Consider the following 27,702-nt stretch of genomic DNA (forward strand, 5'->3'; position numbering starts at 1 on the left):
TAGCGATACTGACAAATGATTGAGTTAGCACCTGTTCAACCACTCCGGTTATGAGAATACCAACATTATGGTAGTTACTGAAGAACCAGTAACCAACTTTAATTAAAATGCGCTGAAACATAACATGTGCTAATGCAGCCACACACAAATCACTCTTCATCAGTGTCAGATACATCAGTACATGGCTCACTTAACTACAGTCCCATGCTAAGGACAAACTCTGTAAATGACAAATTATCACTATCAGCCTTAACCAACATTCACCCTGCCTCTTGAACATTAGGTAATTTGGAACAATTGATGGGATTGATTGACAGCTTTGTAATCACGGAAATTAATTAACTCCCTTACTTGCAAATTTCGGCCAGTGGAACCTTAGAACATATATCCACAATCACAAACTTCCCTGAAGCTACCATCACTTCTCTAGAATATCAGGCACACAAGTCAACATGATTTACCCACCTTGGAAGGTCTACATCAGAAAGGCATCTGATTAGCCACACATACAAGCAAATTTGCAGAACATTGCCATGGTACAATTTCGTGACACACGGTCAATGATAAGCACAGCTCAATCTTTGGTGCAACATCCAATATGATGTGTCCCAGAAGAAATAGGAAAAATTCTCTGGAGACTTGCTAACCATAAACAGTTCAGTTTACAGACTGAACCTGTATGTGACCAGAGTCAATCATAGATGGACAAATTACAGTTCCAGCCAAGGAAAATAACCCATTTTAAATTCCAGACTGAATGCCAACACCCATGGAAATCAGTAGAAGTGTGAGGCACTAATCCTGATGTAGTGTGTACCCCACCATCCGACTAAAAAGCAATCTCTGGGTCACTGATCCATCACTCAAACGATGCCGTGGCACTTCCGGTGCTTGCAGTCCACAATTAGCAAGTGTCCAGCTTCCACTACACAGCTTACTCTGCCCTCTGTCTTCCAGTCCACCAGTCATCACAGGCTCACCCGCCACATGCTTAAAACTGCTATCCATGCCTGGCATCTCTGACAACCGAACAATTTTTCTTTGCGTAAAGGCACACTGATGCCAGAAATCGATACGGTTCCTTGTATGCATCGCAGAAATATGAACTGAAAGTCATACGACCATAACAGTATTGAGGCGTTTGGTGTTAGAGGAGATACATTTACCAAAGTTACTAAGGCTGCAGGTGTTTGATGTGAATGTGGTGGCAGTTACAAAAGTGGAGATGTTAACTAACTGACACAAATTTACTAAAAGTTGCTTTATATAGGGAGGACCAGCATAAACGTGAATGGACATAGATAAACTGCCTGCCCTTGGATGTCCAACACATTGTTCAAGAGCATGCTTTACAACTTAACTCTATTTGCAGATGAAAAAAATGATGAAAATGGTTGCTAACCCTTATGACAGTGTCCTTCCTTCAAGTAAAGAGACATTTTTCTGGAATGGGGGCTGTGTCAACAAGAGAGGGTTAGAAAAACAGATAGGGTTGATGACAACTAAAGAGGGAGCAATGGCCTGGGAATAACTGTATTGGGGAGGGGGGGGGGGGGGGGGACAAGTTGGCATGGGCTGAGAAGCAGCCATTACAGTCAAGAAACTTTTGCTGAGCATCATGCTCTGCTGCTGAGCCATCGTTTGGAAGTGGCAAATGATTCAGGCTAGTTGAGGCATAAGGATGGGTACCACAAAATCAGTGCACTATCCCTGTCCATCTTATGCAACACTGATCTTCAACCCCTTCACACATGGGTTGTATCCTTGTGAAAAATATGTGTGTAAGACTTATTTTATGCACCCTCAAAACATATCCTATTCTAGTCCTGTCTAGTCCACCTGTGAAAATAGCAGTGTCATATACCAGCTGCACAGTAAATATAGTCTTTCATATGGATGTGAACACCAAACCAGCTGTCCACCTGAATGAATGACCACTGCCAAACTGTGGCCAAGAGCAAAATCTACTACTGAATGGCAGAACATGCCCCTGAACACATTTATTGCACCAGTAGCTGCTAAAAAACTCCATGCCATTTGGATCTTCTCCCTCCAACCCTCACCCCCTTACACACACACACACACACACACACACACTCACTTCGCTTCTGCAATACTAGCTTCTGTTAATTATGTGTGTGAGAGTAGTTCTCCTTGGTCCTGCACCCTTCTAGCCCAATCTCTGCGAGTCTCCACTGTACCCTCTTTCTATCCCACTCTAATTTTATTTATCTGCATCACCACTGTTCTCTTGTTGTCTCCCTCTCCCTCTGTTGTACCTCAATCATCAAATCAGTTCCTCCTCTTTTCCTTGTGTGCTGCACCCAGCCTATCCTGCCTGGACCAGGGTGGGTTCACTTGTGCCATATTCTTATTTTGTTTCCTTTTGCACCCTGGCTGTCATCCCCACCCATTTACCTTCTCCTCTCCTTTAAACTGACCTCCTCCCTGTTCCTCCCTTCCATTCTATGTGATAAAACCTCTCACCCAGTGAGACTGCAACACTGGTGACCTGGTGGGACAATGCAGCCACGTGAGTAGATGGGTTGATGCTGTTGATATGGGGAGGGGGAAGTGTATGTTTTCATGTTAGCTCTGAAGAAGGAGATCATGAGCTTAGTGATGGATTTCATTCCATTTGCCAAGCTTAGCTCTTGGAACTGTCCCTAAAGATGTCATACTGAAAGTTCTCATATGAAGCTGCAACCTATCTTTCCATCAGTCCCTTCGTACATTCTTAATGGATCATTACTTTGTCCTTATTTAACTTTTCCTTAATCTATACATTGCATTCACTGACCAACACTCCCTATGCTCGTTGTAACTTCCTGGCAGATTAAAACTGTGTGCCAGACCGAGACTCGAACTCGGGACCTTTGCTTTTCGCGGGCAAGTGCTCTACCAGCTGAGCTACCCAAGCACAACTCATGCCCCGTCCTCACAGCTTTACTTCTGCCAGTACTTCGCCTCCTACCTTCCAAACTTTTACAGAAGCTCTCCTGCGAAACTTGCAGAACTAGCACTCCTGAAAGAAAGGATATTGTGGAGACATGGCTTAGCCACAGCCTTGGGGATGTTTCCAGAATGAGATTTTGACTCTGCAGTGGAGTGTGGGCTAATATGAAACTTCCTGGCAGATTAAAACTATGTGCCGGACCGAGACTCGAACTCAGGACCTTTGCCTTTCGCGGGCAACTGCTCTACCAACTGAGCTACCCAAGCACGACTCACGCTCGGTACCCACAGCTTTACTTCTGCCAGTACCTCGTCTCCTACCTTCGAAACTTTTACAGAAGCTCTCCTGCGAAACTTACAGAACTAGCACTCCTGAAAGAAAGGATATTGCGGAGACATGGCTTAGCCACAGTCTTGGGGATGTTTCCAGAATGAGATTTTCACTCTACAGTGGAGTGTGCGCTGATATGAAACTTCCTGGCCGATTAAAACTGTGTGCCGGGCCGAGACTCAAACTCGGGATCTTTGCCTTTTGCGGGCAAGTGCTCTACCAACTGAGCTACCCAAGCACGACTCACGCCCCGTCCTCACAGCTTCTGAAAAAGTTTGGAAGGTAGGAGGTGAGGTACTGGCAGAAGTAAAGCTGTGAGGACGGGGTGTGAGTTGTGCTTGGGTAGCTCAGTTGGTAGAGCACTTGCCCACAAAATGCAAAGGACCTGAGTTCGAGTCTCAGTCCGGCACACAGTTTTAATCTGCCAGGAAGTTTCATATCAGCCCACACTCTGCTGCAGAGTGAAAATCTCATTATGGAAACATCCCCAAGGCTGTGGCTATGCCATGTCTCCGCAATATACTTTCTTTCAGGAGTGCTAGCTCTGCAAGGTTCGCAGGAGAGCTTCTGTAAAAGTTTGGAAGCTAGGAGACGAGGTCCCGAGTTCGAGTCTCGGTCCCGCACACAGTTTTAATCTGCCAGGAAGTTTCGTATCAGTGCACACTCTGCTGCAGAGTGAAAACCTCATTCTGGACTCCCTATGCTCCTCTACGTACTCTCAGAATCTTTGTCTTTGAAGCCAGAGATAAATATTAAATTGAATGAAATAATGTTCTCAGACTACCATCCCTATGCCTAAGTTATTACCTCTGCAACTATTCTAATGCACCCACCTATTACCTCATACTGCCATCAAACACCACAGGCAAAACACATGCCACTGAAGGCAGCAACAAATATGAATCTGCTCATGCCATCTACTAAATGGCTTTTGTCATTTTATGGATTTCTACATACAGATCAATGCCAAACTGACAGAATGAATGAATGAGGGGATGTTCATATCTGGTTATTGAGCTTATTCAATAGCAAGAGATCTTACGAGATAACTTGGGGGTAAACTGCCACAGCCCATCCATAGAATATACTGACTCTATTGCAGTCGTAATTGGTAAATGCATATTACAGAGCTCTATGCATACAACCCATAAGTACATGGTAGGCAAAGTTTAAAAACCTCCACGGCTAAATTCATGACTGTTTGCCTGCAGAGGACAGCTGCAAAGCTGGTCTTTGTAAAAGTGGTCAGTTTGTAGCTGTGGATGATGAATATTATTCCATTAATAAATCTGAAATGAAATTTTATAATTCATGTGATGTAATAGCATTATGTTCCTCAGTCACACAATACAACTTGTAGAAAACTTTTGACAGTGTTAATCATATTAAAACCACATAAATTAAAAACTTTAACTGTAGTACAAACTTTTTATACAATGCTTTGGAGATATGACATGAACAAACATTTCCGCAAACAGTCTAACTTCATTTTCATGAATATTAATAAGGGTCTATCATATGTCTGCAGCAGCAATTGACTGTTGATGGATGCTAGTGATTCATTACAAACGAGTTTGCAAATGATAATAAACATCTTTGATTGTTGTCTTTGATCATATGTTCACTGTGTTTTCTGAAACAGTATATCTAGTTTGTGTTAGTTAGAATATCATTGACATTAGTTTGTAGTAGGTTTTTGGAACATATTGTGTCTTCCATATACCTCAAAGAACAACAAAATTAGCTATCATCACATAGAACATGTTGTAGGGAAGGCGAACCAAAGGCTATGTTGTATTGGCAAAGCATGTAGAAGACTCAACAAATCTGTTGAAGAGCTTACCTATACTAGGCTTGTGTATCCTCTCTTAGAGTAGTGCTGCATAGTATAGTATTCTTACTGGGTAGACTGACAGAGGATATCAAAAAAGTTCAGAAGTGGGGAGCTCGTCTTGTGTTACCATAAAATAGTGAAGAGTGTGTCATGATTGGTGAGTTGTGGTGGCAGTCATTACAACAAAGGCATTGCTCATAGTGGTGAGATCTTTTCATGAAATTTCAGTCACCAACTTTTCCGCAGAATGTCAAAATATCTTGTTTGTTGATTCCTACCTACTTATGTGGAAACAAACATCATAATAAGAGAAATCAGAGACTGCACAGAGAGATTTTTGTGTACATTTTTCCCACGTGCTTTTTGAGAGTGGAATGGGTCTGAAAGTACTTCTATGAACTCTGTGCCAAACACTCAAGTATAAATTACACAGTAATCATGTAGATGTAAATTCATTAGTTTGGTGTTTGGACCCCATAGCTCCACTACCCTCCTCCCTCGCACCTTTTGTGCTGCATACTAACTTCCAAGTGACTGTTCACATAGTATCCAGCTTCCCCACCCTCTTAATTGTAAAATCTGCTGTCCGGAATTGATTTAACTGCATGTGTTGTGCCAGGTGTTGAGGGAGAAAGCACACTGACAGAAACAAGGAAGGAGAGAAGTTGTGATGGCCGGTGGCAGGAATCCAAAATCATCTGTACTAAACACTTGAAGATTAGTTGAACTCTTTATTTCAAAAAAAGAATGGAAGCATAACCTCTCTTGATTCCTTTGCCTCCTGCATGCAAGTACTGTAGGCTCTATTACTACTCACAGAATGCAGGCTAAGTAATGTCTCTCTATTACTCAGTACTGATGTCCTTGCAGCCTGCGACCGAACTGCAGCTGACTAGCAATGGGCACCTGGTTAAATCAGTGTTGACAGGGGGTGTTGAACTCTGTCTTTGTGCAGGTGTGACGCTGCCCACTCTTTCCAGTGGTGCATGGGTTAGCACCTACTTGATGCCCTTTTGCGGCACTGAGCTAGTCTGTGTACAGTCTATGGTTTAGGACTACACAGTGTGTGTTCTATACCACTTACCTTTTGAATCCTTCCAACATCACTAGCTTTCCTGAACTTAACAGATGGGAACTTATTCTCCAACATATCCTCTCATCTTGCCACCCTCCAGGGCTCCATTTATTAATCTGGATCTCTATCAGAATCCTTCTCTATTACTCTTTGGGAATTGTCTTCAAGTCTTCATTGTAAATTGGGACAGAATGGTATCACTTTCTACTTCCATCCAATCCATTTTCCTTTATTACATGATATGCCATCATAACATATAAAATGTTTTTCATCCTTACGTCGGTCCATGATTTTTTTTAACCTTCTCTTACTAATTATGTTTCAAACTGAATTTTGCTGTGTTTCTCATAGTACACAATATTAGACTTCATGAGATTCAGCATCTTTATGGTAAGCTCACAGTGCCTTAGTCTGTGCCTCATTCATAATGGCTGCAGTGCGTACCTAAAATTACATTGCAGCTTTCTTTTGCTCTAACAAAGCTTGAATATGTCACACAAATGCTAAACTGAAGATATATTTGGTGCAAGTGTAACAAAATATTGCATTAGTGTTCATTCTGACCTCAGTCTGACATGTCCCTGTCTCTTCTTTTTTTAAATACCAGTAACTTTCAGTAGTTGAAAATAGTCATAGCCTCACATTTTGGCAGTGTTTTTTCCACACAGTATTAACAATTTAAATATCCTTTCTATATAACAAGAAAATAAGAAAATATAAAAGGGCAGTATACCACATTGTAAGGAGTGGCTCTGTATTTCATGGTGGGCAGCCTTACTATTACTTAATGGCACACTTTTTCTTCCTCTTGATGTGAACACCATCTCACTCATAATTACAAGAGGCTGCCAGTTAAATGGGGAATCTGAACTGTGCTGAAACTTGGTATTTTGTATGTGCAGTATGCACTTACAGATGTGAAAATTTTATAGTTAGATTTGTACTTATTCTTGAAGCTTAGTTGCTCATCTGAATAGTATAGTAGTTTACCCTAGCTTCTTTCTTCTGTTACTTGTTGCTACTTTTCTTGTACTATCTCTTCTTCCACTCCACAATTCCCTTCCACTTTCTTCTCCATTTTTTCTCCTTTCTTCCTTAGAGTATACAAATGCTGTTATTTGCTTGCTGTTTCCATCTTTATTCATTTCTCTTGGATTTGACAATTTAAGTGCCTGCTGCTTCTCATAATAACTGAAACTTTTCTCTTGCCTGTGATATCATATTGTTGTTGTTGTGGTCTTCAGTCCTGAGATTGGTTTGATGCAGCTCTTCAAGGTTGTCTACTCTGTGCAAGTCTCTTCGTCTTTCGACAACTACAACAACCTACATCCATTTGAACCTGCTTACTGTATTTGAGCCTTGGTCTTCCCCAACAGTCCTTATACCCCTCCCTTCCCCATCTTCCTTCTGTTACCAAATTGATAATTCTTTGATGTATCATGATGTGATCAGTCAAGCAATTCCTTCTTTTAGTCTAGTTGTGCTACAAATTTCTATTCTCCCAGTTTGATTTAGTACCTCTTCATTAGTTATTCAATCTGCTCATCAGTATTCTTCTGTAACAACATATTTCGAAAGCTTCTGTTCTCTTTATGTCTGAACTGTTTATTATCCACATTTCAGTTCCCTACAACACTACACTCCATATTTATACTTTGAGAAAAGACTTCCTAACATTGAAATTTATATTCTGTATTAACAAATTTCTCATTTTCAGAAATGTGTTTCTTGCTACTGACAGTCTGCATTTTATATCCTCTCCACTTTGGTAATCATCACTACCAAAATAGTAAAACTCATTGACTGTTTTTAGTGTCTCATTTCCCAATCTAATTCTTTCACCATGACCTGATTTCATGCATCTGCATTCCATTGCACTAGTTTTAGTTTTTTTATTTCCATCTAATAACTGCTGTCCAAGACACTACCCATTCTGCTGAGATCACATTATTCGTATGGAATACTAACATTTCCATGTGAATCTTTCTGACAAGAAGTGTCAAGAGCAAAATTAAATGCCAAATGAAGAATAATAATGTTATCTCTTCTTACTTCTAAGTTACTTTTATTTTTATTTAGATGTATTGTTTCAATGTTTATTTGCTAATTAATTAAATCAAAATTTCAAGATTTATAGTGAAATGTGGTTTGTAATTATCGGTAACATAGTGAATCTTATGACTATCACTAATAGTTTTCCTAGATGGCTACAATTATATAAATATCGACACTAACAAGAAAATGTTTAATTGCAGAGATTCAATGTGGCTGTGACTCGTGCAAAAGCGTTGCTGATTGTTGTTGGTAACCCTAATGTCCTTCAGTATGATCGATCTTGGAAGAGTCTTCTTGAATTTTGTCGTAAAAATGGTGCATATACAGGTTGTAAATATCAGCCACAGGAAGAGAAACCCATTAATGATGATGAGAACAATGGGTTAGATATTGCAGGCCTCAGTCTGGGTAAGAATATTATGCAGTATAACTTATGTTTTGATAGTTTAACTTATTTTATGATACATGACTTATGAAGTAGTTACATAGGGAAGAAGCCACAGAAAGATGTGCTCTAATTTGGATAATAAATTGTTTGAAGGAGTGAAGATAGCGTATTTTATCGCATAGTATCTTTTGGAAATATTTCAGCAAATTTGAAAATGTATAAGTATTATTGTCAGCAAAGAGCTCTGTAATGTTCATCAGACTGAAAATAAATAAAACTGAGGGTATTCCATGTCAGGTGTATTATATTGCATTTTATTGGTCCATGAATCAGTTTATACGATATGTGACAAATTAGTATAATGATGTTTTGGACTGTACATGGTGCCATGATGGTCACTAGAGCTGTACAACACACAATGTTTATCAACAGTACACTGTAAAAGACTCACGCATTTCATTAACAGGTTCATACAGCAACTGCTTAACAAAACTGAGCAAGCAGCAAGTTTTCGCTATGTAACAGATTTTCTGTTAATTTTACATTGTTAAATTTAAACTTAGTTAGCACAAGTAGTATATAGTGATGCGGTTGCATGTTGTTGTTAAGATCTTGTACATATTTAGTTTATGAAGAGTTTGTATGACATATGCAACTGTTTATCAACAATGTGTTGAAAGATAGATTGCTACTTACTGTAAAGATGACACATTAAATTGCAAACAGGAACAGTTAAAAGACACTTACACATTAGCTTTTGGCCAGAGCCTTCATCAGAAAAATAAAGAGGAACACACACACATTCGTTTCCACAAGCAAGCACACCTCACGCTTACATGACCATCATGTCTGGCAGTGTTGGTCACAAATAATGAGCAAATTAAGATTTTAAAAAAAATACAATAATCATCTGTTTAAATAGGTTATCAATATACAGAAATTTTAAATCCTAATAGTAATTCAATGTAAATGTATAGATAAAAAATCTACTCTCAAAGTGATGGCAGGGGAACACACACACAAAAAAATTTTACAAGCTTTCAGAGCCAGTGGCTCCCTGCTTCTTCTGGCAGATCTGAAGGGGAAGGAATAGGGGTGAAAGAAAACGACTGGAGAGATTTAGGAAAAGGGGTACAGTTTAGAAAAGTCACACAGAACCTCAGGTCAGGGGCGACTTCCTAAATGGGATGGGAAGGAAAGACTGATTGTTGGGGACTGCACCAGATGAGATTTGAAAACCTGAGATGGTAGTCATGCTGATGTAAAAGGTTGAACAGTGTTTACATAACAGCTGGTATTTGATGTGTTGTTTCACAGGTGGTTCTCCCTTTGATAGTGCATGTTTTGCCAGTTACAGGGCAGGAATAGGTGGTGGTACAACGGTGCATAGGGCAAGTCTTGCAGCAGGGACATTGTCACAGGAGTAGGAGCCATAGTGTAGGGAGATGGGTGTAGAAGGAGCATAGGATCTGACAAAGGTATTGCGGAGATTGGGAGGGTGACAAAAAGTTTTTCTAGGTGTGGTGGGCAAAATCTCAGAGAGATTGGATCTCATTTCAGGGCATGATTTTAGGTAAGGATGGCAACTGCCAGAATGTAAGTATTGTTGTTTGTTAGTAGGTTTTATGTGGATGGATGTGTGTAGCTGGCCTTTGGTGAGGATGCCATCAACCTCCAGGAAAGTAGCATGGGATTTGGAATTGGACCACGTGAAGTTTAATTGGGAGAAGGTATTTAGAGATTCCAGGAATTTTAACAGGTCAATCCCAGAAAAGTCCCCTCCAAGTGACTCGTGAAAAGGTTGGCATTGCAAGGAGACATCCTGGTTCCCTTTGCCATACCCCTGATCTGTTCCCCTCAAAGGCAGATTAATTGTTGTTAACTATAAAGTTGATTAAGATGAGCAGGAAGGATGTAAAAGGCTAGGAATCGGGTGGGCTTTGACTGAGAAAATGTTCAGCAGCATACAGACCATGTATGTGTGTGTGTGGGGGGGGGGGGGGTTTCTGATACAGAGGAAGATGGCATCAGTGGTGACAAGCAAGGTGTGTGGTGGGAGTGGGATGAGCATGAATATCAGACAAGCTAGAAAATGGTCCTATTCTGAATCCCGTGGCACTTTGACAAGGCCATGATTTCCTAAAATAATGTCCTGAAATTAAATCCATTCTGTCTGAGATTTTGCCCACTATTCATAGAATATCTTTCCACTGCCCTCCCAGTCTCTGCAATATCCTTGTCAGACCCTATGCTCCTTCTGTGCCCATCTCCCTACCCTATGGCTCCTACCCCTTTGACTGTCCTCACTGCAAGGCTTGCCCTATGCACCCTCATACGAACGCCTGTTCCAGTCCTGTAACTGGCGAAACATATACTATCAAAGGGAGAGCCACCTGTGAAACGACACGTCATATACCAACTGTTATGTAAACACTGTTCAGCCTTTTACATTGGCATGACTAGCCCTCAGTTATCAGTCAAGATGAATGGGCATAGGCAGAGGGTGCAATACAGGCAACACACAACATTCTGTCACAGAGCATGCTGTACAATATGATAGTCATGACCTCAGTGCCTGTTTCACCATACGTGTGATCTGGATTCTTCACCAAGACACCAGTTTCTCAGAATTCGGCTGGTGGGAATTAGCACTAGAGCATGCCCTTCATTCTCGCCACCCACCTGGCCGTCATTTACATTAATTCCTTCCATCTCAGCATTTATTCACAGTAACTACTCCTTTCTTCACTACTTTTTAGTTTTCTACATATTTTATTTTCTGACTTATCTACTTTTTGCGCACCCCCTTCCACCTCTGTTACATACAATGCACTTAACTTTTCATTCTTATTAACTCGTGCATGATGTTTTAGTAGTAATCCCTCTCTTGCATATTAGTCTGTCTTTCCTTCTCATCCCATCCAATAAGTCTACCCCAACCTGGGGTTCTGGGAGACTTTTCTAAACTGCACCCCTTTCCCTAAACCTCTCCAGTCCTTTTCCTTCACTTCCTTCCTCTTCATCTCTTCTTCCATAAGAAGGAGCAGTTCGCCTACTTTATTTTCTTCATTTGTTGTCCTCGGTGTCAACATACTGCGTTGTTACACTGGCTGAAAAATGGGATTGGGAAGTAAACACTGACTACTTTGAATGATGTAGCTGAAAGATGCACATATGCATTTCACAGATGTTTACTTTCACTTTTCACAACCCCCCATATACACATTTAATATGGCCAGTGCACTATCATTTAACTATTGATAAGCCTCATTAATAGTTTTCAGGTGAACATCCACATACTGCTACAATGGTTTATTATTGAACATCTTCAAGCAGTGAAAATCTAACCACAAAGTTCACAGTTCTTGAAGAATATAAAGGTACATATGGAGCAGGCAGTGTCATTTTTTTAACACACGGCCTAATTGTGTAACACTTGTTTCAAGTTAAGTTGAAGCATTGTTGTTGTACTAACCAGCACAGGTTTCTCATCTGAAACTTGGCCGTGGACTGACTGTCTCATGACCAAAAATTGGGTCATGACATTTCATCACAATAATAGATTCTGAAACTACACATTGTTTGGAACAGAAATTACAATTAAAACTTAGCTCATTAAATTAGCTGAATACGTCAAAAAATTCCGTTTTTTAACCTTTTCTTCTACTGCAAGGGTTAGGCCGAAATATTTGATTAAATCATGAAATCAACATATATAGTTACGCAAACTATACTTTTGACAAAACTGTTAGTTACTTTGGAATTAATTAAGGGCTGGGTTTGCTAACATGTTTTCGAATAGAGCCAAATAAATCCTTTAAGAATACTATTAGTTGCTCCTCCAAATGTTTATAATTAGCACAGAATTTACATTTCTGTATACGTCAACAATAGAATTTAAGTTACGAATTAATTATTGATTTCACCCTATAACAAACGATACTAACTAGGAATAGTCAAAATAAATTAGAAAATCAATTACAAACCTAAAAATAAGCACAAAATTAGATCTGGTGTTATATTCTGTAAAACTAAGGGCCAGGCTTTCTCTTTTACAGAAATGCAGATTATATTCATGTATGTTAATGTAATTAGTTAAAATTGAAAAAACTAATTTAAGTAGGCAGATGGCAAAACAAGAGGGGAAGTAAAAATGTCCCACTTGCTTCGTCACACACTGGCTCTGAAAGCTTGTAAAAGTTAAAGCCTTTTGTGTGTGTGTTCCCCTACTGCTGCTTCATGATTACATTTTTATCCATCCATTTGCTTTATATTATCAATAATTGATTATTTTCATTGTTATATAATTAAATTCGATTGATAATTCAAAGGTCTGGTAAGAGATCAAAACTATGTCTCAGTCATATATATCATACAGCAATAATAAACTTTTCTTAAAATAAATGTGTTCACAGAATCATTTAATTTTTAAGCAGTAACTGGATTGCATAGTCCATGTTTTATTTTCTTTATTTATTTGTTACAAATTCGATGAAACAGTATTGTGATGTATCCCAAGGCTGTTAAATGAGTCAGTTTTATATTTTTATAGAGATACAATATAAACTTTTACAATAATAAAAAATTATTAAATTGTTGTATAAGCATGAAGGTTGGAGCAACATTAAGAAGATATAGTTTAGGTAGCCATGACATCAATTACTGAAAATAACTTTAGGTACAGAAAAAGAATATTTACACATTATTCATCTTAAACAAGGAATATAAGTAATGTTTAACACATTATCAGTACGAAGTCTCAAAATATAAATACAAGAGAAGATACAAATTTGTAGAAACTACCATTGATTTGTCTGCAGGTACTCATAAAGAGAGTATAAGGATTTATCAATAAGGTATTTTCTTAATCTGGATTTAAGACAAGGCAAGACATTAATGTGGATTTTCATTCACTTTTGTGGCAGAATAATGAACACTTTTTTGCACAAGACTTAAATTGTTTAGATCTCTACATAAATCATTTAACATACACTATGTTTTTGTGGTCATGGAATGAAATACTGTTTTAAAAAAAGAATGCTTAGTAGAGACAAAAATCATCAAAGAAAATAAGTATTGAGACATGGTGATTATCATTTGGATCTTACAGAACAGGTTTCTGCAAGAATATGTTAGATGAACACCACTCATGATTCTAACTCTTATTTTTTTTATATACACTAAAGAATTTTCAGCTAAAGGTTGATTACCCCAAATAGCTATACCATATCACCTGATAGAGTAAAAACAAAATAAGCATCTTTGATAGCATTCATACCACCAACAAGGGTAATTACATGAAGAGTATTAAATTCCCAGACTAAGTCTTTCATGAAGATGTAGAATATGCAGAGATCAGTTTAGCTTGACATCAATTAGAATGGCCAGGAATTTAAAAGGCTCACCATGTAATATATTTTGGCTGTCACAGTTCAAGGGGATTGCTGTGATGCATAAAATTGGTTATATTGAGATTTTTCAATATGTAGAGTTAATCCATTGGACTTAAACCAGTGTAAAATGTATACTAGATACAGCATTACATTTATTTTGTAGGTCAGTGATAGCGTGGCTTTCAAGGAGAATAGTAGTGCCATTAGCAAAAATCGTAAATTTTTTCTTGGTGTTTGTACATAGTGGGAGGCTGTTGATGAAGATAGGAAACAGTAAAGGCCACAAAATGATGCTTGTGGCACTCTTACATTCTAGTGTGCCCCAGTCAGATGAAACAGGACAGCCATCAGAACCATTAAGAATCACCTTCTGCTTTCTATTCTGTATTTATGTCTACATCCATACTCTGCAAACTCCCATGAGTCAAACAAACCTATGATGATTTGTGTTGCCCTTCTATGTATATGTTCAACATCCCCTGTTAGTCCTATTTGGCATGGATCCCACACGCTTGACCAATATGCTAGAATGCATTGGATGAGTGCTTTGCTTTGAAGTGCATGGCAGAGACTACACCCTGTTGTACCAGTTATTAGGGTTTCTTCCCATTCGATTCACGTATGGAGCACAGGAAGTATGATTGTTTGAATGCTTTTGTGCATGCGTTAATTATTTTAATTTTGTACTCACAACCCCTGTTTGAAAGACATATAGGGGGTTGTAGTATATTCCTAGAGTCATCAGTTCCAAACGATTCTTGAAGCTATATTGGTAGACTTTCTTGTAATAGTTTACATCTGTCTTCAAGAGTCCGCCAGTTCAGTTTCTTCAGAATCTCTGTCATGCTTTCCCGTGAGTCAAAAAAACCTATGACGATTTGTGCTGCCCTTCTATGTATATGTTCAATAGCCCCTGTTAGTCCTATTTGGCATGGATCCCACACACTTAAGCAATATGCTAGAATGGGTTGGATGAGTGAATTGTAAGCTATCTCCTTTGCAGACAGCTTGCCCTTCCTCAGTATTATACCAGTAAACCAAAGTCTACCACCTGCTTTACCCACAAGTAAGCCTATGTGATCAGACCATTTCATATCCCTACAAAAAGTTACACCTAGGTATTTGTATGAGTTGACCAATTTCAACTGTGGCTCATTGACGTTATAGCCATAAGATACCACATTTTTTCATTTTTTGAAGTGCATAATTTTACATTTCTGAACATTTGAAGCAAGTTGCCATATTTGCATTACTTTGAAATTTTATCAAGATCTGACAATATTTGTGCAGCTTCTTTCAGACAGTACTTCATTATAAATAATGGCATCATCTGCAAGGAGTCTGAGGTTACTATCAATATTGTCTGCAGAGTCATTAATATACAATATGAACAGCAACAATCCCAACACACTGCCCTGGAGCACACCCAAAGTTACTTCTACATCTGACGATGATTCTCTATCCAAGATAACATGCTTTGTTCTCCCTGGCAATCAGTCCTCAGTCTCATCACAAATTCCAATTGATACCCCATATGATCGAACTTTTGGCAATAGATTCGGGTGTGGTACCGAGTCAAGTGTTCTTCGGAAATCAAGAAATAGTGCATTACCTGTCTGCGTTGATCTATAGCTTTCAGTGTGTCACATGAGGAAAGTGTGAGTTGAGTCTCATATTATCGATGTTTGTATCTATTGTGCAGATGTCATTCAATTTCACCTATCATGCTACCACAAGAATCAGCCTTCCTTAAGGAAATGTGGTCTGCACAGTCAAATGCTTTGATGTGTCACAAACGATCTCAATAGATGACATTTTGTTATTTATTGACTCAAGAATTTTTTTTAAATCAAATTTATTACTACTGAGGTTGTTGGGAATATTGAAGTGGTCTACAATTGTTTTATACATCATTTTCTCTGCTATTTTTAAGAAGGAACTTACAGAGATGTTAGATGGAAGTTTTATAAATTAGTTTTGTCACCCTTCTTAAAAAGTAATTTCACAATAGCACACTTTAATCTCTCAGGGACAGCACCTCGCTGCAAAGATTCATGGAAAACGTGGCAGACAGCGACATATACAATCAATCCAATTCCTTAGGGATTTAGATGAAATACCATCAACACCTGTAGTATTTTTGTTTTTTAAGGCCTTGATTATATTTTTAGCTTCACTAATAGTGACTGGAGCTATAAAAATTGGGTCGTATACATTGTACAAATTGGGACATAAATGTTGCAGACAGCTCTTTGTAATAATTGGCCGTGATTAAGGAATCCTTAAAACATAAATGTTTTGCTGCAGTGAAGAAGTGATTGTTAAATGTGTTAGAAGTTGTTACAGGATTACATACAACCTTATCATTATAGCTTATCTCTGTGGTATTACTGTTCTTATTGCTCTTGCTAAACTCTCTATTCATAACATTCCAGATTGTTTTTATTTTGTACTTAGAGTTATCAATTTCAGATTTAATATGTAAGCTTGTGGATTTGTTTATCACCCTTTTAAAAATTTTACAATACAGTTTATAATATATGTAATTTATGATAGGTGTAAAACAAAGCATAGGTCTATAGACAGAGAGATGCTTAATGAAACACATTCGCTTGTCAAGAGGGCAATGAATGAGGGCTTCAGTGACTATTGTCAAGTGGTCTTTCACAGAACCCAAAGAAATTATGGTTGTATGTAAAGGCTGTTAGTGGTACCAAAGTTAGTGTCCAGTCAATAGTGAATGAGACAGGAAATGAAATTGAGGGTAGCAAAGCAAAAGCTGAAACACTTGACTCTGTTTTCAAATATTCCTTTACAAAGAAAAACCAAGGAGAAATGACCTAGTTTAACCCTCATACCCTAGAAAAAATGAATGAAACCAATATTAGTATCAGTGGTGTTGAGAAACAGCTGAAATCAATAAAATTGAACAAGGCTCCAGGCCCCGATGGAATCCCTGTCAGATTCTATACTGAATTTGTGGCTGAGTTAGCCCCTCTCCTATCTGTAATCTATTGTAGATTCATTGAAGAAAGAAACATGCCCAGTTCTTGGAAAATGACACAGGTGTGTGTATACCTGTGTATAAGAATGGTAATAGAACTGATCCACAAAACTACTGTCCAATATCCTTGGCACTGATTCGCTGTAGAATCTTAGAACATATTTGAGCTCAAACATAATGAGTCTCTTGAACAACAGGACCTCCTCAATACCAACCAGCAAGGGTTTCAAAAACATTAGTGATGTGAAACCCAACTCACACTTTTTTCACATGATACACTGAAAGCTTTGGATCAGGGCAGTCAGATAGATACTGTATTTCTTGATTTCTGAAAATCATTTTACTCAGTACCATGATTACACTTATTGTCAAAAGTATGGTCATATGAGGTGTCAAGTGAAACTTGTGACTGGATTGAGGACTTTTTTGTAGTGAGGACACAGTATGTTATCTTGGATGGAGAGTCATCGCCACCCATACTCGGGTGTGCCCCAGGGAAATATGTTGGGACCCTTGCTGTTCACATTGTCAAGTGACCTTTCGCAGAACACAAAGAAATTATGTTTGTATGTAAAGGCTGTTAGTGGTACCAAAGTCAGTGTCCAGTCAATAGTGAATGGGACAGGAGACATTACTGGTGTTTTCGAAACTCTTGCTGATTGGCATTGAGGAGGTCTTGCTGCTCAAGAGACTCATTATGTTTGAGCTCAAATATGTCCTAAGATTGTACAACAAATCAATGTCAAGGATACTGGATGGTAGTTTTGTGGATCAGTTCAACTACCCTTCTTATGGCCTTGGAAACAGTATTAAAAGTAAAGTCAGGCTTTTGGTAGATAATGCACTTGTCTATAATGAAGGAGTATGTGAAAGAAGCTGGATAAATATTCAGTCAGATCTTGACAAGACTTCAAAATGGTGCAGGTGTTGGCGAATTGCATTAAATGTTCATAAATGTAAAATTTTGCACTCCACAAAACAAAACAAAAAAAAATAGTATCCTATGACTGTAATATCAGTGAATCACTGTTGGGATAGGCCAACTCATACAAATATGTGAGAGTAACACTTTGAGGGATATGAAATGGAATGATCACATAGATTCAGTTGTGGGTGAAGCAGGAGGTAGACTTCAGTTTATTGGTGGAATACTGAGAAGTGCAATCAATGTACGAAGGAGATTGCTTACACACCGTTTGTGTGACCATTTCTAGAATATTGCTCAAGTATGTGGGACCCGTACCACATATGACTGACAGGGGATATTGAATACATACAGAGAATTGCTGCATGAATGGTCACAGGTTTGTTTCATCCATGGAAAAGAGGCACAGAGATATTGAAGCAACTGCACTGGAAGATTCTTGAACATAGACGTAAACTGTCCCAAGAAAGTCTATTAACAAAGTTTTGTGAACTGGCTTTAAATGATTGCACTTAGAATATACTACAATCCCCTATGTATGCTCACATCTGGATTGTGAGGATAAGATCACAATAATTACTGTGTGCGCTGAGGCATTCGAACAATAATTCTTCCCACACTCCATATGTGAATGGAATGGGAAGAAACCCTAATAACTGGTACAATGGGACATACCCTCTGCCATGCTCCTCACAGTGATTTGCAAAGTATAGTTGTAGATGTAGATAATTAGTTATTTCAAAGATATCATTTGATACTCTAAATGAGGCGTGTAATTGTCACTTAGTCCTGTAAGAAATTTTAATTCTTTCAGTAATCCATGGTTTTCTGGAAGAAACCTCACCATTAGTTATCCTATACAGCTGATCACAATCTATGTTTGACAAATGGTAAATTAAAGGCAGAAAGAGTTTCAGAATTTATGCATCTAATGGACTTATAGGTGTGGGGAATTTTCTTGCACAAATGAATGTTGTTAAACTTAAGATGAAACTATATGACCCCCTAGTTGCAGTTCAGAGGTTGTAGAAAGGCAGGGGCATACCATATCATCTCCAGTAACACCATGCCTTGTACAGCACTATGATGTTCAAGCCAACCTTCAGGTTGAGGATAGCTTTATCTTTTACCTTATGTTCACTAACATTTTACAATGATCAGTTTTCATTTTGTTTTTAGGCTATGTTATTGTCGAAGCTTACATCTTCAGAGTTAAAATTTTTATTTTTAGATCACTTGTAGGCCAGCTCATTTCATCTGCAAAAATATTTTTGTTATAGATAATCACTGAGAACCACTGTCAGTTTTACAGTACCTACTCATTTAATTTACTATAGAGCTTCGCTTTTTGAAACCTGTTATGTTTCAGAGTTTGTGATTTGTGTGTGTGTGTTGTAAAATGCCTTTTTTTAAATAGTGTTCAACCTCCATTGACACATCAAAGCACTGACACTGGTCAATTTTTGTTGTAATTTTATAAGTATGCATGTCTGCATTTGAAAGTGTTAAATGGTACTTAACTGGATTTTGTGCTGGCTTTGTTGTGTTCTTTGTAAGGTAAGATGGTCAAGAGCTTTTACTTTGAAAAAATCTGAAATTTTTAAGGCCATAAAGGTTTATTGGGTCTGTTTAATTATGAATTCATTCCTTTCTGCTTCTATATTTTAAAATATTCAGGTAACTGGTTCACAACGATTACATAACTTCCATGTTTGTATGATTTTCATCTGCTCACATGATCTAGTGGAAATGAGATTTACATAGTTTTGTGTTAAATTAAAAACACATAAAATGTAAGCAACAATGCATGAAAAATGACATTTACATATAAATAGATTTGTATGGGGTTACTGTCTTATGATCACTCTGTGCATTAGGCTAGTTTACATCACTGTGTGTGTGTGTGTGTGTGTGTGTGTGTGTGTGTGTGTGTGTGTGTGTTTGTGTGTGTGCATTTCATTTAGAAATTTGTACTTTACTCTGTGTAAAATTGCACACATCATTGTATTACATACTCAAAAATTCTTTTATGGAGTAAAAGAAGTTGCCAAGCAAATAAGATTTCAGTTTGTGTTTGAAGGTAATGGACACTTGTGCATAAATGGACAAAGAATTTTATGTGTGAATAGCTCATTCTTTCCTGTGTAATGAGTGGTGGACAGTGTAAATCATTTCTCCTTCTGGTACTATATTGGTGGATGATGTGTAGTTGAATGTTCTGGTAGAATATAAATGATTTGGGAGTAAAAATAGCAGCTCCCCAAAGAGTAAAGGTATTGAACCATCAACAGGCACATAAACAGGATTGCAAAATTTCAGTCTTGTTTATGTGTATGTTGCTGAGTCAATGCCGCTACTATTTGGTAAATTGTTACCTTTACTTCTAAATTAGTTACTGTTGTTATTGAACTGCAGTTTTAAAAAAAGCAAAAACAAATCTGCTCATTCCAGAATTTGAACTTGTAGCTTAGCTTTTAGACAATGCTCTCCTTCAGAACTAACAAATAAATGCCTCTGATCATCTCAGAAATCCTTTGTTCATTAAAATCATGCTGTAGTGAGAAAACAGTATTGAATGCATATCATGCGTACTTTCATTCTCGTCTTAGATATGGGGTCACCTTCTGGGGAAACTCTAAAACAGCTAATAGCACTTTTAAACTACAAAAAAGGGCCATTAGAATCTTGTTTGGGTGCAAGCCTAGAGACTATTGTAAACCCCTGTTTAAGAAATCTGGTATTCCTCCATTACCTTGTGTATACATTATGGAAACCCTTTTGTTCTTTAAATTAAATGTAATAGGCAAGGACCGGAGACTGTAAAAAAACTGTGATATACATGAGCACTTTACCAGACAAAACAGAAACTTACATATGACTCAAATCAGCACAGCACTGTGCCAAAAAGGTACTTTTCACATGGGAGTTAAGCTTTATAACAAACTTCCTGAAAACATAAAAGCTATCACTAAGGTCAATACATTTGGAAAAACTCTAAAGTCATATTTACAGCATCACTGCTTTTACTCCATTGAAGAATATTTAAGTTTATGAAATGTGTTATATAAATATTATATATAAAAACAAAGATGAAGTGACTTACCGAACGAAAGCGCTGGCAGGTCGATAGACACACAAACAAACACAAACATATACACAAAATTCAAGCTTTCGCATGCATTCTATGTGGGAATGACCAGCAACAAACTGTCCATTCGCATGAATGGACACAGGCAGACAGTGTTTGTTGGTAATGAGGATCACCCTGTGGCTAAACATGCCTTGGTGCACAGCCAGCACATCTTGGCACAGTGTTACACCGTCCGGGTTATCTGGATACTTCCCACCAACACCAATCTATCCGAACTCCGGAGATGGGAACTTGCCCTTCAGTATATCCTCTCTTCTCGTCATCCGCCAGGCCTCAATCTCCGCTAATTTCAAGTTGCCGCCACTCATACCTCACCTGTCTTTCAACAACTTCTTTGCCTCTACACTTCTGCCTCGACTGACATCTCTGCCCAAACTCTTTGTCTTTAAATATGTCTACTTGTGTCTGTATGTGTGGATGGATATGTGCGTGTGTGCGAGTGTATACCTGTCCTTTTTTCCCCCTAAGGTAAGTCTTTCCGCTCCCGGGATTGGAATGACTCCTTACCCTCTCCCTTAAAACCCACTTCCTTTCGTCTTCCCCTCTCCATCCCTCTTTCCTGATGAGGCAACAGTTTGTTGCGAAAGCTTGAATTTTGTGTATATGTTTGTGTTTGTTTGTGTGTCTATCGACCTGCCAGCGCTTTCGTTCGGTAAGTCACCTCATCTTTGTTTTTATATATAATTTTTCCCACGTGGAATGTTTCCCTCTATTATATTGGTGTTATATAAATACTTACGTGTAAAGTGTATTATTGTAAGCTTAAATATGTATGCCTTGAAATGACTTTCAGCCTGTATATTTATAACCTGACTAGTCAGCTTGTCATAAGCTGCTATGTAGACAACAGAACCAATAAAATACAATCTACAGTACAGTTCAGGACCCAACTATCAGAATGCCAGAAAATTAAAATAAGCCATAAGAATAAGGACGTAACAGCAATGGAATCTTTTAAATTACCAGGACTAAGTCTAGACAAGTACTGAAACTGGAATGTGCATATTGAGTGCCAATCAAGAAAATTATGAAGCATATAAGTTAATAGGTTTCTGCGGCCAGAGTCAGTTTAATAAAATCATTTTGGCATATTAGGCCACATCAAAACGAATCACTGAAACAACTAAAATGCCCATGACAATCTTTGCGGTGATTCTCTTCAGGGTGACTAACTCCTGGACTCTGCTAATGGTCTTCCCTGTATAATATCACACCATAAATAGCAAATAGTAGAATGATTTCTTACCTGGATGTTGAAATGTTCAGAACATCTAGTGTCAAACAACATAAAGTGTACTAGAAACTTATATACATCAACAGATATCTGCATTGTGAGTCGCACTGCCATCGATTACATATTATGCTGCACTAAATATACTGACTGATGAGCTTACCATGTTAGTGATACTCACAAACTGCAACATGAAATGAACGAGCTCAAGACAATACCCTGTGTAAGTGGATATAGCAACAAGAACATACAACAAGCTATGAAGTACAGTGATAACAAAAGAGACAAAGGAACTGAAGTAACCAATATTCCAGAGCCTGAGAAGCATCAGCGGCTGATAGGCAAGATGATTCAGTGCATAAGAATTAAACCAATATTCTAGAGCGGCTGCAATATCCATGATCTGTTGAAGGCCACAAAGTATTGTGTAGAGTATCTCCACACTTCAGGCATCTACAAACTTCAATGTGAATGTGGTGAAAGTCCACATTGGTGAAACTGGGAGACCTATTAGCACTCACATGTTGGAGTATGAATGCCACATGTGACTAGGACAACACAACAAATCAGCTACAACTGAACACTGCCAGTACTATGACCATCTATTAATATTAAAGAACATAATGTGCTTGCTTAGCAGCCATGGATGCAGCAATGAGAAACAGAGAAACTATTGAAATAATTAAACACCCCAACTGCATGAACAGAGAGGATGGCTACAAGTGACCAGTGGCCTGGCTGCCAGCAATCCCATTCTGTGAGACTGCATGTATTGTTTGTCAGCCAGCAGGTCAACATGACCGCGTTCAATAGTATAAACAAGTGACCACAAGAGAACTGCCATGTGGCATTAGCATCTCACTGCAGGAAAGCAGTACCCCTGGGTACAAGCTGCAGGTCCTCTATCGCCTACCAGTCATCTATCAGAGTAGCACAGGCAGTAACCTACAATGCAGCCACCTCTCCAATACAATCTCTGCACTGAATTGGCCATTGGCATCTCAGTATGTGATTTCTATAGCCACCTGACAACTGAAGCGAGACAGTATATACAGGAAGACCATCAGCATACTGCAGCAGTTAGTCATCCTGAAAAGAATTGACAGGAAGGGGGTCAAAGTGTGAGCATTTTCGTTATGTTTCATAATGATGTGACCTTATACCCAAAAGCATGTTATTATAATTAGATTATGAAACTTTATACCATAAGATATTACTGAACAAAAATAGGAAAAGTGAGGATTTCATTCATCTAGTATTGGAATATTCTTCTTCAGTAGTAAAATATATGTTTGCTGCTCTGTTCTAATGTACCAGCAGTGTCCTACTGGAGTAACATACTGCTTTCTAAATGCTGGATTAATCATGCTGAATTGTCCCTCTAATTGATTTTTGTAGTGTAAATGGTTGTATATGTAGATCTGAATCTGCTCTAATCTACATGACGCATCGCTGAACCAACAGTTTAGGACTATCTTCAGCGTTCCACTACCAGTAACTGCCTTTATGTCTTTCAGTGGAGAAACTTTATAAGAAAATTCCTCACCCTGGAAGTATTTCATTTTGTTTTTTAGGTAAAAAAGTAAGTTCCTATCACAATTCCTTTTTAGGTCAATGCAGTTTCTCCAGGTTTTTTGGGGGGGAGGGAGGGTCAATGTTCACTACATCCATGGCATTTGGTATGCCACATACACCTCTTGTATAATTTCGAATGGTAAGGACCTCAGTCTTGTTTGACTGAGTTTGTTTTTGGCAAACCTGGGTTTCCCAAGCTGGGGACTGGTGAGTATCACTAGCTCTCTGTACATGTGAGCTATGCGCATGGTTCAGTGACCACCATGCTGTGTGTCAGTGGAATACTGTGCCCCATGGAGCAAGCATCTTGGCTTAACTGCCTGTGTCATGAGACTGGTGCAAACTTTATAAAATATCTCTCAACTTCCATGTGAAAATGATACAGATAATGTCTTTGGAAAAGTTACAGCTCCTCCATAAGTAGCTAGGTTCAGAAACTTTTGCAACCAGAATAATTGCCAATTTTGAGAATATAGTAATTCGTAAGCTAACATACTTTGCATACTTTAACTCTCCGATGTCATACAGAATAATATTTTGGGGTAACTCAACACTTAGGCAAAAGTATTCAATGCTCAAAAGAAATTGGTTAGGATAATGTGGCTCACAGTCACACATCTTGTAGGCATCTGTTTAGAAAGTTAGGAATTCTTACAACTGCCTCACTGTACATTTACTCAGTAATGAACTTTTTTCTCAATAACATGGACCAGTAATAGTTTCAGAAATAAACTGAAATCATGTTTCCTTGACAACTCCTTCTATACCGTATATGAATTCTTTAATAGGAACAAATAAATCTGTAGGTATAATGTATGCATTTTGTGCTGTTTAAGGGAATGGGGTAGGTAATAATAATCTGAAGCTTAGAAAAACAAAGAAGAACCTTGCTTCAGGTGTGCCTTTCTTAATGCACTTCACGCTTTCCACATCATAACAGTTACTGTGAGATTGATCAATGGAACACATAACTAACTAACTGACATTAGAGTGTTGAGGTTATATGGTTATTTAGTGAGCAATCTCTGGGGTACCTGCCACATTTCAGTTTTGTAATGCTTTCCCAGGCAAGTGATGCTCTGTCTATATGGGCTTATAGTTCCCTTGCTGCTTATGGAATGCCAGTGGATCCTGGATGTTCAGTTGAGTAGTAATCAGACTCATGAAACATGAGACATATGGCTAGACCACCAGAGATGTCTTCAAACACTAGTGTAAATAAATTTTGTGAAGGACCATGTTCAGTGGTAAACAATGTATTTATTATTAATAAAAGAGAGGAAAGAATTAGCAGGGTCACCAAATTTATTTTGAAGCTTTGAAATGGTACTCTCATAGTCAAGGCAGCAAGAAAAACTTATGTAGGCAAGTTGTTAAATGCAAATTCACTAGCAGAGTATGCTATAATTACAGAGCTGCACGTAGTCCTAAATTGTAGTAAAGGGGTATTCCCTTGCATAGGCATAACACACTTGGATACCAAACAACTTCAGCAAAAGTGGGAAATTCAAGATTTGACTGAAGTGAAAAACATTATGAAAAGATGAAACTATATGGTTCCAGAGAGTTTTCCAAGCCTGAAATGTCTATAATGTATACATGCAGACTGCAGCAACGAATGAAAATTTGTAGCAATACTGGAATTGAATTTGAACCTGGATGTCCTGCTCATGAGGCAGATGTGCTTACTGCTACACCATCGTGGCAAAGTGGCTTTGCACAAGTGCACGGAGTACCCTAGCACACCTCCCTCCTCAGTCCAAACACCCATTCATGCCTGAACCTTGCTGGTATTCCCCCAAAACTCAAACAGCATTACAGAGGCTCTCCAATTGTATTGCAATATCACCTCAACATTGAATGAAATTGTGGATCCTGCCTGAAACCCAGACATAGGTGCCTTAGTCAAATGAGAATATATGGTTCCAGAGACCTTTTCAAGCTTGAACGGGAATTTAGATTTAGAAGGGAGGCATGCTAGGGTACTCTGCGCATTTGTTCTAAGCCAGTGTGGCAGGGTGATGTAGTGGTTAGCATATCTGCACACTGAACAGCAGACCTGGGTTCGTACAAATTTTAATTCACTGCTTCATGAACCGTGAATTTACTTTCAAAATCTTTTCTTAAGAATTTGCTTTATTTACTAGCGATTGATCAAGAACATTAACACATTTCATCACACTATGTGAGTGTGGAAGAAGTTGCCAGTGGGCAGTTGGTAACTGATGAAAACATATCAAATTTCTTTCAACAAATGGAAATTTTATTCCTAAAAGCCCCCCACCTTTCTTTTCTAAGAAAAAAAAGAAAGAAAAAAGAAAAAAAAGAAACAGATTTAAAATTATAATCAGAAATTTTTTACTGTATGAGCTTTCGGGCTGAGAACCTTGCCCCTCCCTTTTGACATGGCCGTAGTCACGACCGCTCACAACAACCTCCGAAAGACTACACTGGTGTAAATCTGCAACACACCAAATTACTTTAAACTAAAAATTTTAACAACTCACACAAGCACATAAACTATGCACCCCGTTGAAGGGATGGAAATGGTACAAAACACTAACATTAAAAAAATTAACTTGCCACCAAACGTGCAACTTGATTTTTTATATATATATATATATATATATATATATATATATATATATATATATATATATATATATATATATATATAAAAAACAAAGATGATGTGACCCACCAAACGAAAGCGCCGGCAGGTCGACAGACACACAAACAAACACACACACAAAATTCAAGCTTTCGCAACAAACTGTTGCCTCATCAGGAAAGAGGGAAGGAGAGGGAAAGATGGAAGGAAGTGGGTTTTAAGGGTGAGGGTAAGGAGTCATTCCAATCCCGGGAACGCAAAGACTTACCTTAGGGGGAAAAAAGGACAGGTATACACTCGCACACACACACATATCCATCCACACATATACAGACACAAGCAGACATATTTGTGTGTGTTTGTGTTTGTTTGTGTGTCTGTCGACCTGCCGGCGCTTTCGTTTGGTGGGTCACATCATCTTTGTTTTTGGATATATTTTTCCTAGGTGGAATGTTTCCCTCTATTATAATCTCATATATATATATATATATATATATATATATATATATATATATATATATATATATATATATAAAAACAAAGATGAGGTGACTTACCGAACGAAAGCGCTGGCAGGCCGATAGACACACAAACAAACACAAACATACACACAGAATTCAAGCTTTCACAACAAACTGTTGCCTCATCAGGAAAGAGGGAAGGAGAGGGGAAGACGAAAGGAAGTAGGTTTTAAGGGAGAGGGTAAGGAGTCATTCCAATCCCGGGAGCGGAAAGACTTACCTTAGAGGGAAAAAAAGGACAGGTATACACTCGCACACACGCACATATCCATCCACACATACAGACACAAGCAGACATATTTAAAGACCCCAGCAGAGAGTACGAGTGTAGGACAGTAAATCTTTGACGAGGGCTGTCTGGTTGAATCTGGGAGTGGGGCTGAAGGTGAGGCCTTTGGATAGGACAGAGGTTTTGGATTGGGAGAGAGGTTTGGAGGAAAGGTTAGCTACTGAATTAGGGTGTTGTGGTTCCAGATTGTGTTGATCGGAATTTTGAGGTTTTGGAGGGAGTGGAGCTGGAAGTGGGAGATTGAGTAGATGGGAGAGACTGGGTTTGTGTGCAATGAGAGGAGGTTGAGGTTTGGTGGAAAGGTTGTGAAGGGTGAGTGAGTTGCCTTTCCGGAGGTGGGAAACCAGGAGATTGGATAGTTTTT

General features: G+C 38.4%; 1 protein-coding gene across 1 annotated transcript in view; it reads left to right on the forward strand.

The window, feature by feature from the left end:
• LOC124622442 (putative helicase MOV-10) overlaps positions 1-27,702 on the forward strand; it is a 447,321-nt gene that overhangs the window by 405,017 nt on the left and 14,602 nt on the right. Inside the window, exon 19 of the mRNA XM_047148140.1 lies at positions 8,451-8,658. Within this exon, the coding sequence (XP_047004096.1) occupies positions 8,451-8,658 (208 nt within the window). The remainder of the gene's footprint in view (positions 1-8,450; positions 8,659-27,702) is intronic.

The sequence above is a fragment of the Schistocerca americana genome, chromosome 7 (assembly GCF_021461395.2).
Source record: "Schistocerca americana isolate TAMUIC-IGC-003095 chromosome 7, iqSchAmer2.1, whole genome shotgun sequence".
Classification (NCBI taxonomy): domain Eukaryota; kingdom Metazoa; phylum Arthropoda; class Insecta; order Orthoptera; family Acrididae; genus Schistocerca; species Schistocerca americana.